The 19,699-nt window shown below is 39.8% G+C and overlaps 1 protein-coding gene across 3 annotated transcripts in view; it reads right to left on the reverse strand.

The window, feature by feature from the left end:
- Window positions 1-19,699, reverse strand: part of SORCS1 (sortilin related VPS10 domain containing receptor 1) — a 257,487-nt gene that overhangs the window by 78,274 nt on the left and 159,514 nt on the right. For all 3 annotated transcript variants that reach the window (XM_054515529.1, XM_036385254.2, XM_036385255.2), the window contains exon 5: window positions 10,548-10,621. In XM_054515529.1, the coding sequence (XP_054371504.1) occupies window positions 10,548-10,621 (74 nt within the window). The remainder of the gene's footprint in view (window positions 1-10,547; window positions 10,622-19,699) is intronic.

A 19,699-nucleotide genomic window follows, 5' to 3' on the forward strand; every position in this document is an offset into this window, starting at 1 on the left:
ACAAACATCCAGCTATTCTATCACTGGGTTTTCTTGTCTCCTTCATGGCCGGGGAAAAAGCCAAAAGCATTATCCTTAGAAGCTGAGAAAGTCAATGTACTTCTGCAAGACTGAGAATTAAGTAACAGTTTTAAACCCATGGTGTCAATATGAAAAAGAATGAATAACTGATTACAAAGAAATTCCACTTCTGACCAGACTGGAAGGTTCTTAAACCAAAGCTAGAATGATCAAAAAAAAAACAAGCTTCACATGTGGAAGAAGGAAACTACATGCTGGATGGGCCCAAGAGAGCACCAAAGCCTCCAACTCAGTGTTTGTAACTTAATGCAAGTGCCCACTGTACTCATTATCTTGTGTGCACATAGTCAAAGCAACATGGGCAATGCATTGCTTCCCAAGGTAGACTTGGAACAGTGCTGTGTGCTCAACAGCTGATAAACCAAGCACCCTACAAAGAACAGATCAACAACATTCTGGGACCCACCCCCTCTGCTACTGACTTCTCTCAGAAATCTCTCTAAGAATAAACAATAGTCCCAAATTTACCATTCCCTATTCTGAGCAACTTCTGTTCTCTATGCTGGCAGTGCTTTCTTCTCATATTTCTCAAATCCATTCTTCCCTTTCAGCATCTACTCTCAAAGACCAAACACTCATATACCCACAAACTTTTCTTCTTGCCTCAGTCTATGTTTTCACTTTGTGGTAAAATGCCAGCATGTCCTTTGTCCGTCCCTTTAATCTCAGGCTTTCTGTAATACTCCCAGAAACCTAAGGACACCAGGGATATCCTTGCAACGCTTTCTGTTGAATGGTGTCTATTGTATTTTTGTGATTAACTTTAAGTGTTTTGTGGGTATAATTGTCTGGATGTTTTGAAAAAAGAAAAAGGAAAAGAAAAAAAAAATCTTTTGGGAAAAGGAGGATTTAGAAAAGCCAAAGAGAGTGCAAGGCAGTAACCCCACTGCCTTTACACTGAAGATGCTTACATTTTGAAAAATTTAGGACCCCCACGGTCCTATTACAAAGTTGCTTCCTAAAATTTTAATCACTATCAAGCCTGCTAAGTAGTTATCTGCACTTGAGAGCCTCACAAATCGATACCACTGGCTGCAGCACAGTAATTGCTCTGAATGCAGATTCTACATCCACCGTGAGAAGCGGCATAGAGAAAAGACCCCAAATCATCCCCTGGTTTGGAACTAGGCTGAACTAAACAAAGCAGCCTGGCACTGCCCATTGCACAGTAAATGCTAGTTGGCATATTTCTGTAGTGACCAACCCCTTGCCATCTTCTCTGTCTGAAACATTTCTAAAACCTTGGCTTCCTTGGCCCGTCAGCTCCTCTGAGCCAAGAAAATTCAATAGAGACCCTGTTATCCTGGGGTTTCCACCTCTTGTATCTTTTTTCACTTCTAGGGACAAAAGCAATTGTTTATGGATGCTGGGAACTCATGAGGCTTGCAATGCAGTCAGACCACTCAGAACTGCAAAAAGGCATCATTGTAAAGAAAGCAAAAGCTTCTACTTGCTGCACCTAATTTCAAACTACCATTTTTTCATAAACAATGAACTCAAAATACCAGACAATAAGGGCTGCATCTCAAGGATTTGTGCATTCTGGAAAGCAGCTTTGGGTGCCTTTGGTTTTGGATGCTTGACTTCAGACACAGACACACTGTATCTGGGACTATATACACAAGAAACTCAATGGCAATCTTTTCATATGTATTTCTTGTATCATACATGCTCACAGCAGCCAAGATCAAACATCTTTTAAGACAGGCAGTAGCAGACATTGTTATTTTACAGAATCTTTGATGCAAATGGCCCAGAATGCCAAATGCTACCATGTCCTTTTCACAGACAGAACCAGTGAGAATGTCCCTCATTCTTTATATGGACACAGAGGCTTTATGCAGCTTTTCCATGTCTCAGAGGAAGTGACCAAATGCAGAATTGGGACTCCTGTGAGCATACCTCACCTGCTTTGGGGGTAAGCAGGTATGACTTGTTCATGCAGGAAAGGCTGGCAGACAAATGACATAACAGCCTGTTTCCACTGAGGTGGATGGAATGAGATCCAAACAGTTCTGGCCATTTTGAGATTATCAGTGCTGAGTGGGAGTAGCTCAGATGTGGCTGCAGTGCAATGCCAAACAGAAAAGTGGCACTGCTTGGAAAATCCAGTTTGACTACTCAGCATGAAAAATGCTCATGTGCCTCAGCTGCATTCCACAGATGGCTTTGTTCTTAACAGGCTGTATATCTAAGATGCCTCCTGACCCTCAGCAATTCCTCTTCCTAGTCCCAATTTCAACAAATCCCCATCTCCACATACACTGCATTACACAGAAAGACTAACTAGCTGCAACAGTCATGTGGAAGAGGGAATGTACTCCTAGAGATCCTTATGCCAAAGTTGTCCTATGAGCATAAATATTCTAACAAGCTTTATCCTGTCACAATAAAGCCATAAAGTTGCTTTGTTCAGCACATGATAATGGCTTTGTAATTCAATTATTGGTAGAATTTGCCTTTAGGGATTTATCTTCCTTTAGCCTCAGCACTCATGCGAATCCCTTATCGTAAATCTTGCCAATGCAAAACCAGCTCCTCCACTGCCTCTGGACATATCCTGTCACTTCATGTTAAAAAATTGACACCTTCCTCCAGCTCAGTGAATGGCAGGTTTTTGGTTTTGTTTTAAAGGACAGAATGAAAACAACAACAACAGTGGATGATTCTCATGTTGTCCACGGCAGCATCAATTTTTTGGTCCCACTGATGTTTCTATAACACTAAATTCTAATTGTCATTCATAAAAATAGTAACATGTAGCACTGAACAGGGAGTTTTTTGTCCAAAGATACAAAAGCACTTGACAATCAACCTTTAAGTAACCTTCCCTGCATGGTACTGATTTGTTCAAGACCTATGGAAAAGTACAAGACAAGAAGACCAAGTTAGGAATAGGGGCTGAGGAAAATTTTTGTTCTCAGCTTTATAGATAAACTTCACTGATTAGTCAAGAGCACAGGGGCCTCATTGATTTGACCAAGATCACAGAGTTGCTATGTGGCAGAGACAAAAATAGAGCCTGAGAGTCCTCCAGGCTCCTTTTTCTTTTACTACTATATTGACTCCACGAGGACTTTGCAGATACTCTCTGTTCCTTTTTTTGCTTGCAGAGGTCAGTGAATCTGCCCCAGGGAGCTTAGTGTGGGAGGCAATTCTTGTGGTTTCTTTAGTTCAGTCCCTATTATGTGAAATTTCACAGATTTTACTATTCCTGGAACATACTTTAAAGACTGCTTTTCAGCTCTAACATCTCCTAACCACATCCTCCTGACATGTTTTAGAAACATGGACAGATTCCAGATAGGCATAAATCAGCAATTCATTTCTTTACATCTGGCTAATAAATCTCCCCTGACCATAATTTAATTAGTTTTTCCCTGCTACATCTCTATTCTTTCCCACATAGTACAATCACATGAAATGATACAATTTGGTGCAATTCAACTGGCAGCCACTGGGCCGAATCCATGCTATGGTTTGCTTTAGTCAGTTTGTCACCCTTTCTTCAGAAGCGATAGAAAACAGCAGCGCAGTGAGAAAAGCCCAACTTCTCCTAATTGTGCCACCTCACAGCCCTGACCCAGAAAAGCAGGTGGCTGTTGCTGCTAGCACTGAAATAGGTGAGTAGGTAACTGGGAGTAGTGGTGAGACTTTCAGGCTGTGGGGAGTCACTTTTACTCTCACCATCCACCACTTTTTAGAGCCCTAGTGCATAATGACCCACACCCTTCCACACTCTGCTGTCTACATACCCCACAGCTTTGAGGGGAGCACCAAAGGAAGCCTTCTCCCCTGCTGCTGTGCCAGCTCTCTGTGGGATGCTCCAGAGAGGAAACTTAGCTAAAACTCTGAGATAGATGGATGCAAATTCTCAGGAGGCAGCTGCCTATTGCTGGTAACATAGGGTGGGAGGAATGTCTTAAAACGAGGATCTAAACTAAGTGGATAAAATTCAGTTAACCAGGACTAGATCCTGATTTTAACATAGCCCTTCAATCCTCTATCTCTTTTTCATATATTGCAGGAAACTTAAGACTTCAAGCTGGTTTGAAATGAAAGGAGGAGGAAACTACCCTCTAGTTACAGCCTCTGAGCTCCCCTCCTTGATATCATGAACCTACCTGATTTACAGCTTCTCTGCAGGTACAGCTAATAGGATCACAATTTCCTACTGTGTTAAGACCATATCTCTCCCACCTTATAGTGCTGTGGCCCAGTCAGGCAGCTCTGGAGGAGGCCAGCAAGTCATGTAGAGCGGGAGGGGAAAGTAACACAATGTGCTGCTCATTAAACATACAAGAGAACACAGCAGTGCAACCTTCCTGACACAGAGCTAGACAAATCCACACCTGATTTACCTGTGCACTGCTTCACCTTCTCAAGGTCTGTCCTTTACAGAGAAAGCAGCTGCTTATTCCAATGCCTGCTGGAGACTGGCAGGTTCCAGGGTCCTGCACAGCACTGCAGGCTCCTGTCACTGGTCAGCCCCCAAATCGAGATTTTGAACATGGTGAATGGATGCCTGCCTGCTTCTGCAGAACATTAATAAGGGAAAGTGATGATGTAGAAAAGCTGAAGCTCATGGGAGTCTGTACTCCTTTATAAAGTATCTCTAGATGATTTTTTAAGAAATAGCTGCTGAATTGGGAAAACTAAAACACACCAACCAGATGCATCAACCAGACTGGGTCCCAAAAGGCTTAATCAGATGAGCATTTACTTCATTCACACCTGCTGAAAACTTGTCGTGGGTTTCTCTGGCATGTTCCCATAACCACCATATTTAAGCTATGAAAAAACATTTTAAATTAAATTTCTTCCCTTCAACTACTGAATAAGGCTTGTGTGTTAGATCAAGTGGATGATTTTCTGGACAGGCTGTCACAATGCACTTTGATTGGCATCTTTCCCATCCACTTCCAGCAGTTGCCCTGCAGTGATTAAAAGGTCTTGTTCAGCCATACACAGCATCATTTGTAAACAGCCCAGGCACTGAGGCATTTAAATTGCCTCAGCCCACCTGGGTGGGCGTGCAAATCTCACCAAGCCAAGCACTGACAGAAACACTGGGACAGTGCACCCAGCTTGCTCCAAGTGCTTGAATATAATGAAGTTTTTAACAGGGCTTTGACACCTCATCCCCTTGATTTTCAGCTCTTTCAGCTGCTCCAGTGAACACAGTCAGAGCCTTTAAAATACAGTCTCCAGCCTCCTCTGAAAAAGAAAATATATATACTCTATAATTATACTGTGAAGATGAACTTTCTTTGCTAGTACTCATAAAAGAAACACAAATATAGCCTTATCTACTTATCTGTCCTCCCAGCTGCTTACAGGCTTTTCTCCCTTTCAGTGTGTGTGCATATTTTGTATTATTTGATGGAAAGGTTTGGTTGGCTTACTATTTTACAGTGTTTGCCTCCATTTTCTTCTGCTCATACTCAGAAAAACATAAGAGGAGACCTAGCAACGCCTCTTACCAAACTGACATATCTCCTTTCATTTCTTCAAGGAATCATTAACATTGTGGACATGCGATGCTACTGGAAATCATAAATCATGTGGGTTGGAGTGGATCCTAAAGATCATCTCTAGTTCCAGTTCTCCTGCCGCAGGCAGGGACACCCTCCACAAATCAGGCTGCTCAAAGCCCCATCCAACTTGGCCCTCAACACTTCCAACTTCCACAGCGTCTCTGGGCAACCTGCGCCAATGCCCCACCACCCCAAAAATAAAGAATTTCCTCCCAATATTTAATCTAGACCTGCTCTTTTTCAGCTTGAAGCCATTACCCCGTTTTATCACTCCATGCCCTTGGCAAAAGACCCTCTCCAGCTCTCTTGTAGCCCTTTTCATGCACTGGAAGGTGCTCTAAGGTCTCCCCAGAGCCTTCTCATCTCCAGACTGAACATCTCCAGGCCTCTCAGCCTCACAGGAGAGGTGCTCCAGCCCTCCTGTTATTACAGCCTTCCAATCTTCTTGAAGTAAGGAGTGCTATTATTTTTGTATTTCTCCTACTTGCTTGTCTGGGTGCAACACTCAAGTAGAAAATAAAATCAATACCACTGGTAGAGATAATGATTGTAATCTGATGACCTAATTTACTGGTTGGGCTTTTCTATTGTTCATTTTATGTTAGTTTTTAGGACACTTTTATTATTTGATTTTATTTCTTTCCTCCCCCTCCAAGTTTCTCAAGGTTAAGTTTTGATTATAATTAGATGAGAATCTTTTCAGAAAAACATCTCATTTTGTTAAAAACTATTACATTTTGACAAATTTTAATGATTTTTTTACTTTTTTTTTTACTTTTTTTTTTTTTTTTTTGGCCCAGCTCTAATGACTTACTGACTTTAGGGAAATAATTTCTGGTGGAAGGCATGACTTGATCTGAGGACCAGAATAAAAACCTGGCTTTTAATGACCAACAAATTTATATTTTGGCCATACAGGACTATATGCACTTTGAGCAGTTTTACTGCAACTACTGGCCATGGACGTTTGGATTTGCAAGTCACAAAGTATCACTACTGAACTTTGACTAGATGACTGAACCACTCTAAAAAATGAAGAAAAAAGCAACCCAGTGCAACTGGTTCACCACTTGTGTTCACATTTATATTCACTACAAACCAGCATCTACACCAGCAAAATTTTCCAAAAATCACCAAGTATCACAAAAATAAACCCAGAAGTATTTAAATAAAGCATTTTTAGCCAACTCTTTTAACCAGGATCTACTGCATTCTCTTTCCCTAATGCCAACTACATTAGTAAACACTGTGCTATCAGCAATAATCCATGTATATCAACTTGTTTCTGTATTACACTGCTGAATTAATATTGCTTAGAATACTCCTTCCTAGTAATTAGGGTATTTTCACAGAGCACACAGTTCCAGAATTACAAAGTACTTTGATAACTTCCATGCATTTTTCTGTCACAGTACATTGAACAGCAAAATCTCAAGAAGCTATTGGAAAAATAATAACAAACATGAAAATTGTTGATAGAGTACAGAACTGCTGTGTCACTGCATGCACTGCCTGTATGCAGTGTGGATTCTTCCAAGTCTCCACCTGACACACCATATGTGGTTGACTCTCTGAGGGGAGTACATTTTCTTCAGTACACCACTTCCACATCCCTAGATTATGCAAACAGATATGTGAGATACCCAAATTACAGAAATTATTAGAGATGTCAGTCAGAGCAGCCCATCACTAAAGCCTGCCCAGCCACAAGTGTGTCCTAACAACATTTTAATGAGGTAGAAAATTACAGATCTCTTTTTCCAACATTTGTTTTATTTTGGTTTTTGATGGACGTTTTTAAGCCAAGAAGTCTCCAGTCACCTCTCATTTTAAAGGTTTGACTTCATTTGCTCATCTCCCACCTGACATTTCCTTTCACAGAGTGGCACTACACCTCTTTCATCACACATGTGGATGTCAGGGCATCACTTGGAGCTCCAGGTGGAAGAATGAAAAGGGGGAACAGAAGAGCTTTGAATAAAACACATTCTATTTTCATATTAATGTCTCCTCTTTATGAAACAGAGGATGAAAGAATAAAAAGTACATGTGGCCTATAAGGAACTGAGTTGTGTCTACAGAGTGTTTGCTCAGAGTTATGTAGTAAGCATCATCAGACTGTTTTTCTTCAGGGGTTTAAATTTCTCTGGAGTGGTAGGAGGAAGAGGTATTTCACAAAGCAGCCAAAAATAAGCAAATAAAGAAGAAAATTCTCTTGGCAACAGATACAAGAAATGCAGCTGTAAAAGACACTATAGCTTCTCTGGCAGTGTTTGCAGGTAGAGCCTTCTCAAGACTAAAACTAGCAGTCTCAGTGGAGTTTATTCACAGGACTTTTGAGTGACCCAAAAGCTATTTACAAGACAACATGACAAGCTAAAATGGCAATGAAAATATCAGTGAGCAATGAGGAAAATGCATTTTTTTTCCTTTCATCAACCATTCAAACCCATATAAAAGTCTTTAAAGTCTTCCAGGTGCACCTTCCCTGTGAAAACAAGCAGCGTAACTAAACGCAGCCTCAGGAAGGCCTGATGCCAGAGGCCTTGCTTTGTGTCTTCCAATTTTAGAGAAGTCCTAGTTTAGAGAGTACTGGAAATAATCTGTACAAAAGTTACTCCTCAGCCTTCCTCAGATATCAGAATATTTCCCTCATTCTCTGCCCAGTACAGCTGTGTCCTGGTTGATCCCTTCAAAGCCATTTGATTTCAATAAAGCACCAGGAACAGGAGAGAGTATCCCCACACTCTGCTTTAAGTTGTGACTTCAGGACATTTTACTTCACTATTTATTTCTGCTCGTAAGAATAAGTGAAGTCAGTCTTCTCACTTTTCAGGTTGATTACACTCTACATACAAGCCAAAATACACAATAATAAATTAAAACAGCCCAGCCAACAACAAATCGCAGGGCACTGAGCAAGGCTTTACCCAACTTGTATACCAGCACTGGCTACAGAGATGGTGCTGCAGAAATCTGGATTTCAACTGAGCTTCAGGCATTCTCTTAGGCCCCAGTTCCCTTTTGCCAACTGTGACCAAGCCTGGAGTGCAAAGGGCTTCCCTTCTGATTCAGCATTTCAGTGCTGCTGGATCCTCAATACCTGGCTGCACAGAATGGAAACGCATATTAAAGCTCAGTGCTGCTCTCTGTGGTGCTCTCAATCACACAGGCACAGCTGCTTTCTGCTGTGGATGTGTCTGAAGACTGACATTGTCCATAGAATTGCAGCTGAAATTATTCTTTTGTCCTAGGGTCATTATGATTGTCATTATTACGCCAGAATGAGATGCAACAGCGTCTCCACAAGTTGTATTATTCTCACTTTTGACAGCAAAAGTACAGTCTAGCTTACACTGAGGTGTGTTATGCAAGGGGCATTCTGTTCAAGGTGAAAATACAGGCTTGCATTTTCATGCTTTGTGAATGGCTGTAGGGAAATTGGATAGGTGGTTGGAACATTTTTTCATCTTTTAACTTGCTGTTTGTCTTTGAAGCTCCAAGCCTAGGTTCTCTTATTTGTTAGGTTCTAAGAGGCCCTCAAATTTGAGCTCCACAGAAAGGGAAAATTATAACTTCTTCATTTTTCTTATTGCAGGCACCCATCAGCTCATTTCACAAAAAAACAGAACTGTAAGCAATGACAGGAAACCTCAAAAGGCTTGGAGTACTATACAGGACATGGGGGTCCAGGAACAGGGACAGTCCTTTCAGTCCATTCCTCTGAGCCACTTGAGCAATTACAATTTTGTTGGATGTCTCAATGACAAGGCAACCAGATTTCTATGACTTTCTGCTTTTATTAGCCCAGAAAAAAACAGAAGATTTATAGAGCTCTGTGTTTGCATCTGACATTTTGAGACCCTGTTAGGAGTCCTGCAGGAAAGAAATATTGATATAAACACACTTGTGACTATCTATACAGACACTCCTACAGCAATGAATTTAAGTTAAAAATGGAATTTAGCTTGCATTAGTTTCAGCTAATACAGGTTCTGAGAAAGGATTAAAAAGCAGAAGCAGCAAACAAAATCTCTGGTCTATCCTTTGCAGTCCAAATATAAATTCAACTTTAGAAGTAAATTTGACCTAGAGCTCTTCCTTCTTTTATAAATTAAAAGAAAATATTTGACTGAACCACTCATGACTCTTGCTATGTTCAAAACCTGTGGGTTTGACATAAATTTATAGTTTAGAAACTACCATGACCATCTCATTTTAATCATTGGTTCAGCTCCTCCCAATTTCAAGATCTCTATTTTACCAAAAGCTTCTCTTCTAAAGGCATATTCACAGGACACAAGGCCATTTCTGCTCACAGGCAGACTAATGCCTCCATAAGGAATTGATGAAAAGTCCCACAGATTTACACCAAAACACAAGAAAACCTTAGATTTGATTTGGACTATATAAACATGTTTGCAGGGGGAAAAAAAGTTCATCTCTCAGCTTTCTTTTCCATGAGAGTCAAAGTTACTCTGATTTCAGTCTAGAGGATATATGCTCACTTTCAAGGGCTAAGCAGGTCTAACAGTAATTAAAAACACAACACCAGCCACTAGAGCATGTCTGTCTGTGGCAGAAATGCTGGTGTCCTCCAAGACTTCAGGCTTTGTCCCTTAAATGTAGCAGGACCAGACTGAACTGATTTGGGATGGGAGAACTGAACTCATTCTCCCACCCAAATCAATGCTTTGTTCAGACTATTATTCAGCATATTTCAGTTCTGCATGACTCTTAGATCAAAGACCCACTATTCCAATGTTGTATAAACACATAATGCCCCTTTCATACCAGTTCTAAATTAATGTCAACAAATCAGCAGTGCAGACTGTATTCAGTCACGTTGCCTTCAAGACTTCATTCCAGCACCTCTGCGTGTGTGGGGAAGTTGTGTCAAGGGAATCAGGAAGAGGATTTTGCTCTTACCAGTAGAACCTGTTGGGTGTAACTCCCTCATGAAGAAGCAGCCATCTTCTGCCAAACTCCACAGAACTGAATAACTGTGGACAAAACAAACAGTCATGAATCACAGTGAAACACAAAGATGCCAGAGAAATTAACCTGAAAAACCCTTTACCACTTTTGAGACAGTGACTTGGACTTCTATTCGTCTCAGTGTTGAAGAGACACACCTGGGAGAGCTGAAACATATCTGTGGTACCTTTTATTGGCATAGAGAATACTGGGATGTGTGATATGGGACACAACTGGTATTACCTGAGGGATCACTTTATAGGTAAACCCAGCAACCTGCCCTGAATGAAAATTCATCATCCAGTTGCCTTCCTCAATATTACGTTCCAAAGAACATTGTTTTTCCATTTTCAGTGCCATCCTTAGGAAGTTTTGTCAATCTGGCACCAAAAAATGTTCTAACATGTCTGGACCTCCCTTGCAGGACTGGATGAGTTGAAACAGAACAAGTTATTTGTTCCAAAGAAATAGTGTGTGATCCTCCCTCTGCTCTTGTCCTTCTCCTGCCAACAACGTGACACCTTCTCCTTGTGTGGTTACGCAAACAATATCCAAATACATCAATCATTTCAGGAAATCTTCCAATGAGAAATACCAAACCAGCCTGAGAAAGGTCAGCAAAAAAGGCACGTTACAGGTATTATAAATCCTCTGTCATATCTTTGTGGAATGATATACAAATATTACTATTACAGAGCACTTACCAACAGCTGCTCTCCCTAAGTGCTGCCATTAAGTAATTCTCAGAAGGCCAGTAGAGGGAAGGATCACTTGGGTTCTGTTATTTCTTTTACTTAATTTAGCTTCAAGTTTATCATGTGGAACGACTGAGAGGCAGTCAGCCCCACACTTTTCTTGCAGATTCATCCTGTTTCCCTTCCTTTCTTTGCTTGGTAGACTTGGTCAGTCCCCTTTTCTGGCAAGGCAGATGTTGGACATTGTTTTTTGAACTATTATCTCTCTTTTCATGACATCTCTTAAAGGATTTTGCATAAAATGCAGATGATCTGAATCTTTATGCCAAATTTTTTTGGAACATGAAGTGGCTGTGGATTGGTAGGAAAGACAGATGTCTTTGAGATTACTCGAAGAAAAAATGATGAATTAAAAGCTTTGTGTTCATCAAAAAGATGATTTGAATGTATTTTAAGAATTATGAGACTGGGATATAAAAAAAAATTGAGATCTACTTATTTGGATATTGATTCCAATATCCATACCTTTCCTATGTTAAAAACTTTTAAGAACATGGAGAAACTAATTGAAATAGCTTTTAAGTAAAGAGTAGACTGGCATATATTAAAATTTATTTGAAATATTAAAGCTAAAAATTCACCTCTTTCCTCTCCCCTTCTCTTGAACACTGTCAAAGAAGAGAGAGGGAAGAAGGTGGAGGGGACAGAAGATAACAAGAGTAAGAAGAAGGAACAACAGTTTAGTTCTGTGGCTAGAAGAGCATCCAATTTTAAAATTTCAGTGAGTCTTATTTTTCCTTAAGTAGAAGATTATAGATCCATTTTTATTTGAAACTTTAGGAAACACTAACTATAACAAAGGAACACCTTTCTTTTTGGAAATTATATAAAATCTTTTAGAACATTGAACAACCACTTTTTGAGTGATTTAAGGTCCTCTATTCAAGAACTTTACCACTACAGGAAGCATTTTCCCTCCCTCATACTCAAAATCCATTTCTAGACCTTTTTTTATAATTGCAGCAAATATAAACATGACAACAATTGCTATTATCTATTATCTCGCTGATGTCAAAGTTTTTCTTTTCATGGTAGTTTCTTCTGTGCCAAGTACTGTCTTTGACATACAGTAATTTAAGTTTCAATAAAGCTCATCTGATCCTTTAATTAAGAACAGGGAACAATCCAAACTCAGCAAATACCTCTGTATTTCCAGACCAGGGATAAACAGGATGCAAGCTTTCCAGGGACACTGATGTTCCCACAGCTGAAGTCATTTTATTGAATCTTGCTTTCCCACTTTTTATCTCTCACTCTTACTCCTCTTTGGTTTCCCTGAACACAACTAGTAAGTTGTTATTCCCTAATAAGCAGGTTATTCCCTCTCTGAATTTGCTGGTGACAGTAACGGTGCTCAGAATGAATTAATCACAGCCTGATGTGATACTCCCCCTCCCTCTTTCTCTGTGCTGGTGTAGAACCTTCCTCCCCTCCTGCAGTCCCACTGCTTGACAGCCCTGGTGCCACAGCTTGCCTCTGGCTCCTCTAGCACAGCTCTTCCTCCAGAGGGGTCTTTGCCTGGAGCATCCTTCAACTCCCCCACGAGAACAGAGGCTGTGATGCTGCAGAGCACCCAGACAGCCCTGCTTTCTCCTGATCTGTGCCCTGAGATTCAGGGCACATGATTCAGGCAAAAATTTGGAGAAATGCAACAGTTGCTAAGTCTGTTTCAAAGGTAGGAAATGGATCCAGCAATTCTACTGTCAGGGCTGGACTGTTTAAATTAGAAGCCAGTGCCCAGTGAGCTGGAGTCAGCATGTGAGAAAAGGCAACAGCTCTCAAAGGGAAACATCAGCTCCCTGGGAGCCCATATCCAAAGCTCTCATTGTCTTTGATAAGACACTTTTATAACCAGACATAAGAAGGGTTTTCATCCTCTGCCATTATCTCAGCACCAGCTTTGGCCTTTACTGACTCACAGCAGCACAAGAAGCACTAATATATCTTTAGCAAAGAGGGAATTCCCCACCTTATGGATGACCACCCCACCTCCCCCCCAAAAAAATTACAGTAAGGATTTTTTTAGATATTTTATTCTAAGTATCATTAATTTTTAAACCTAGTTAATTCAGTTGTACTGGAAAAAAAGAAGTCTTTGAAGGCTATGTTTCTGTCAAGTATCGGTTATGATCCAGCTGGGATTATTTTTCCCCTTTTAGCAACTGTAGTGTTTGAATGGATATTTTTTAAACCCAGCATGGCATTTTGCTCTTGTTACAAAATCCCTCTCTCTCCTGGGACTTCTTGTGATAGCCTTGTGCATGCAGTCCCTTCAAAGATGACATTTTGTTTTCTTTGGCAAGCACTGCTGTCTGATGACAATTTGCATTATTAGAATGAAGTCAGAGAATGTTTTTTGCTGCACTTATTTTTCAAGCACAGATAGAAAACGAACCTATTACAATTTTATTGTATGTTTTCATCTGAGGGCCAAGCTGACATTTCTGTTTTCATGGAGACAAAACTGTTATGAAGTACAAATCTTGTATTGATCTCTCAGATTTGACTCTTGTTCATCAGGGAATAATTCTCTTCTTGCTTCTTCTCCTCTACATTTATTTTTCTGTGTAATATGCAGATTGTGTAACAACCATTAAATAGTCTGGGTTTGCTTTGTTTTGCTTTTTTAAATCTTAATATTCCGTGAAGTAGAAACCTACCACCTACCACCTCATTTATATAAGAGAAAAGAAATGCAAAGGAAAAGAAAAGAAAAGGCTGTTCTGAGGTTACAAACACCTTCTGAGGCTGAGCAGGGATTCAAATAAACCCTTTGAATGGTGAGACAATTCCCCAGCCCTCTCACAACATGACCCCACTGTCTCTGGGAGTAGGGAAAGCTGACATCTGACAACTGAACTTCTTTCCTTATCTACACCAGGCATGATATGATACTCCCCCTCCCTCTTTTTTGTTTCCCAGCCTGTATGAGAAGCCCAAGAGCTGCTCTTGGGTATGTATTTTATAGGGATAGTGTAAGCTTCACCTTGAAATGCTCTGGGATATCCAGGTAACAGCAGCATACAGTTGCCATGTATTATTCTTTTCCCCTTCTCATTTCCCAATCTTTCCAGCACCAACTTCAGACTTGACTAATTTTTTATTTTGCATTTCACAGTATAAAAAACCCAAGTAAATTCTATAAAATATAAGGAGAAAACGTGTTTTGTTTCCAAAATTTTCCATTAAGAATAACTGAGTTTTATTTGACCCACCCATTCTGATATAACACCATCTAAAGGGTCATTATGCCAGTCAAGACCTACCATCCACCCTTAATGTTTTCAACAGATTACTTTTCCTAGCCAAAGCTGTTATGTGAGAAATGTCTTGTGCCTCCATCTTCACTTTAGTGCCTTTACAGATTGATGCAGATACAACTGACCCTGAGTGTCCATGATGTTTCATCATTCAGCATTTAAAATAATTGGAATAAATATTTGATTCTGATGCTCCTCCACATACAGATTTTGAATCATGTGGCAGTTCCATGTGCTTCCTATGCTGACGAGGATATTAAATTTTAGACAATGATTTAATCTCATGTAAGAAAAAATATGCACATAGAAATTCAAAACCTGGCTAAATAAAGGGTGATTTAAATTGTGTGTTGGAAGTGACATTAGGGAAATACTTTGAGAAAATCAGTAGTTCCTATTATTTCTCTTTTACTTTAGAGATTTCCCCTAAACATTTTATAATGGAATACAGCATGGAGTCTGAGTTGACTGGGTTTACCAATTTTGGTCTAAGGTTCAAAAACAAAAAGGCTCTTTCTCTCATCTCCAGTTTCTGTGCACTCTCAACTCATTCTCCCTGGACACAAATCAGAGCAAAAAATATCAATCTACACTACATTATTGACCGAAAAAAACCCAGATGCAAATGGAAAACTAGCTCAGAACAGCTTTGAAAGCACTGGGTTTGATTCAAATTCACCTCTAATTCCATGAGAAGGTTTCTACTAGTCACAGCTCCTGGTACTTTCTTCACCTATGCTGACTTCCTGACTCTTACACTTCCTTGTGTTTCTATGAGATGATTAATGTTATTCATGCTGTTTCCCCCTTACCCCTTCACACACCATTTATTCACATACAAAAATCCTCCAAACACCAGTGCACCTTAGCCACACATTGGTGAACCATATAAATATTTTGAGAGATCTTTCTTTTCCTCAAATTTCAAATTCCCCAGGGAATGCAACATCCCAAAAGCAGTTTAGCTTTAACTATAAACATAACAGTGTCCAACTGGATAAAGATAATTTTTTTTCTGAAGATGCAACAACACTATTTGAAATACATGCCAGCAAGTCCTTCTTCTCATTCATTTATGCAGATTAAATTTTATATTGCTGATAAATTGTACTGTACCACTACTACTTTTACTATTACTAAAAATGCAGGTGCATTTGAAGAAATTCTAGTTTTCTAAAAGGTTTCAGTCATCATTCTCATTGTTCATAAGAGCATTTTTCAAGTATTATTAAACTGTGAAACACCATATTTTGAACTGATCTAAAATTTCAGGAAAGCAAAGAGCAGTAGGGAAGGCATCATGTGGATTGCTGCAATTTGGTGATGCACTTCTCCAATTTAAATCTCTCTTGCATTTCTTTTGCTTTTTATACAGTCTGCAGAAGAAAAGGGGTTAGTGCATCAGAGAAGGACTTCAGATTGAACATGTTTATATAGGCATGGTCTTTTACACCCCTCTGCCCCTGACTCTATCTGTTGGGTGAAAAATTATCACAGTGGGAGAGAAGTTTCTGGAGTGGCAAAAGAGACATCTCAAAATAGGAATGAAATTGAATGAACAGGGATTTGGATGGACACATGCTCCCCACATGCATCCAGTGAAGCTTACTTGGGTATCAAACAAAGTACACTGCATTTAAAGAAATTGCTGCACAGGATATTTCTTCTTCAGAGCAGCCAAAGGTTGGGAGGCATGCTGCTATTCCCTGAATCAGACAATGGACTGGGTTCTTCTCTTCTAAACTGCATTTAAAAGAACAGTATGTTTTGTATAAAAAAGAACCTGAAATCATGCATGATATTTCTTTCCTAAAATAAAACATACAGAAATGTGCTACAGGGCTGATACTCATTTACTTCCCTGATCTCTGATCTATTTCTAAGTTCCACTGTTAAGAAGCTTAAATATCCTTGAAGCAATAAAGTTCACAGGATGCTGCATAGACTTTGAACATTTTAAGTTGCAGGCAATGCATTAATCACACACGCAGAACCATCAATAAGGTTACCCAATAATTGGTGCTTATTGAATGCTGATGGAAACACATCAGAGTGATAAAGCTGTCAGATACCTGCTTCACAGCCCATTCAAACACCAGTGATGGCTATAGCTCTGCAGCTGCTTTTGCTGATGAACCACATGCTACTGCCATGCAGAGATGTTTGGTTTGGTCCTAACACAACAATTGCTTTTGTGAATCTTCAGCACATCAAAGCATCCTGAAGATGACCCTCAGCTTTCTTCCCACCTGTCCCTCAATAACTCCTCACAGACTGTCAGCTATGAGCCACATCAGCCAGTATTCTGATTTTGTGGCAGTTTGCAAGCAACTGCATTAGGATGATGTCCCCATTTCATTCAGCTCACATGCTAAAAAAGCAACAGGAAACACATTTTTTACCAGGAGGTATTTAAAGGACTCGACTGGCATATATATTTTAAAGACAGAAGGAGCCTCTAACATCATCAGTGTGTTCTCCTCCCAACAGATGCTGCACCATCTTTACCAGTAACTCAAGCAGTAGAGAGAATTATTCAGGCCAACAACTGATGGCTGAACTAGATTGTATCATTTGGAAAGACACCCAATCTCAAGTCCAAGGGATGATGAATTTACCGCTCCACTTAATATGTTGTCCTCAAGGTTAAATCCCTTCTCTACTAAGAAATACTATCTCTGTTACAGGCAACAGGGTACCCAGCAGTTGCTTTCTGCTGTGTTGTAAATTTACTAAGTAGATTCATAATTGCTTAGATAACTGCAATAAATAAGCACATTTTTGTTTAAAAAGTGCACCGTATTTGAATGAGAACAGAAGAGAAAAGGCTTACTACAGGAGAATTTAGGGCAAAGTGTCAGAATTTTCATGCACACATGCACAGCTTTAAATTTAAAAATAAATTATTGTTCATCATTTGCATTAGATTAAAACCTACGGCTTCGAGTGAATGTAGTGTTGACAGGCACTTTGTATAATAAGAAACTGGAGACATTTTGGAGATTACACTCAACCAAATGACAGAGACAGAGAAAGAGAAGACAGAGGTGACTCATGTACAGAAGCTGCTTAACACCACAGAGTTCAGCAGCACACCCAGCAAAATGGAGTACTTGTCTTTATTCCTAATCCAGTGAACCATCCAACTCTGATGGAATGGAAAAAGTCTTTTTTTTTCATAGAAGTAGGAAAAGTGGAGTTATATAGAACACAGAAAATCTTGCAGAGAAGTAACAGATCTACCCTTAACTAAAGTATGTATGTATCCAGGATCCAAAACCAGAAAAAGAACAAGTCCTCTAAGGGTACAGAGGGCTGATGTTTATACAGATGGATAAGCAAGGATATATTGATTTGCCTAAAGATGAGTGAGTCAGTGGTGAAGAGCACAGTGATTACTGCTTGAAAGTCTTTCCTTCTGATTCACTGATCACACTCCTGGCCCAGAAATCTAACTTCCACTGGGCTCTGCTAGTTGATTATATTATTTTTTTTTTTGTCTTTATTATTAGTGTAGGAAACAACATTAGAGATTCCTATCACTTTTAATTCCATTCTTTATTTTAAATTGTTACCCCAGCACGTTATGCTTAGTGAGGTCTGTAGAAGACAGATGGGTACTCTAGGAAACTATATTTTTCAGTACACTTTCTACACTGGCTTATGGCCAATTTAAAAAGGAAAGGGGGAAAAAAAGAAGATACCACCTGGCATCATTATTCTTCTTTTGATGTCCCTTTCTTGCTTATTTTCAGAATGCTGGCTTTTCAATTTGCTTAGAGACAGCAAGGGATATTTGCAAAGGGTTGTGTGCAAGATGTGTTGTCACCCATGATGCCTAACAGGTATCTGTGCTTCCAGTCCTCACACACAGCCCTAGCTACACATGAGGGGATTTGTGTGCATCACGTGCTTAAAAACACAACCACATGGAATGCTTTAAAAACAGGGAGCAGCAGTCACAAGGCTTTCTTTCCTGAGGAAAGCTCTATGCATCCCTGACACAAGTGCTGATAACCCAGAAGAGATATCTAAGATCAAGCAGGAAGTGCAACGCTGCAAAAGCTGGGGCAAACAACTTTTAATATGGAAATTACTTGTAACTCTTTCCATCTTCAACCATGTGCATCAAAGAGTACCAGGTCTGCTGAAAAACTGGCTTGGATTATTGGTGGTGCCCCAAATATTAACACAAAAAGTGCAGACTGTTGCAGGAGTGGTGCCACAGGGAAAGGGGGAGTTATTCACACAGGCTAATGTTAGCTTTATGCAAACTAGCTCCCTGGTTGTGTCCACAGTCTGTCAAAAGAGATAGACTTTTCCAGAGGATGATTCAAAGTGGCTAATGCTTACCACTCTAGAGAAGCTTTTTTTCCTCTCCATTAATTTTAGATGGGATTAGCCTCCCTCAGCTAACATTAGCCCAAGTGAATAGTCCTCTGAATTGTTGTCACTACTGCTGTCAGCAGTGTAGCAAAAGAAAAAAACAAAACACCATACCAAAAGGAGGTCACTCGATGGTAACAGGTTTTTGGGGTTTTTTGTTGGGTTTTGGGATGGGATTTTTTGGTTTTTTTGGGTTTTTTTTTGGGGGGGGGGTTGTTTGTTTGTTTCAGTAGTTTTTGTTTGTTGTTGTTTTGTTGGTTCACTTGGTTTGTTTGGTTTGGTTTTTTTTTTTTCTTTTGTTTTTTTACCTATGATGCAATTTCTGAGAAAATTAATCTAGATTTCATTGTCCCTTCTTGATTCTAAGTAAGAAATTACTGTTACCATTGAAACGGAGAGTGTGTAAATAGAAAAAGAATAATTTATGTTGAAAGGAACTCCTAGAGGTTCTGTGTGTGATCCTTTTCCAAGCAGATACCCCCTAAAAAGATCCTAATGCAGTGGAATGAAAGGTTTTAAAATTACAGAGTGCAATCAGAGTAGCCCATCACATCTTGAAGAGTGAATTCTGGCTGCACCTATTGCAGATACTCTACTGTCAGACACAAGTATTAGACCAAAACACAGGGATAGATGGGGCTGAAGGTACTTTTAAGTGTTGGCCTGCTCTCTCACAGACATCCTGTGGCCATATGAATCTGTA

The sequence above is a fragment of the Molothrus ater genome, chromosome 8 (genome assembly GCF_012460135.2).
Source record: "Molothrus ater isolate BHLD 08-10-18 breed brown headed cowbird chromosome 8, BPBGC_Mater_1.1, whole genome shotgun sequence".
NCBI lineage: Eukaryota > Metazoa > Chordata > Aves > Passeriformes > Icteridae > Molothrus > Molothrus ater.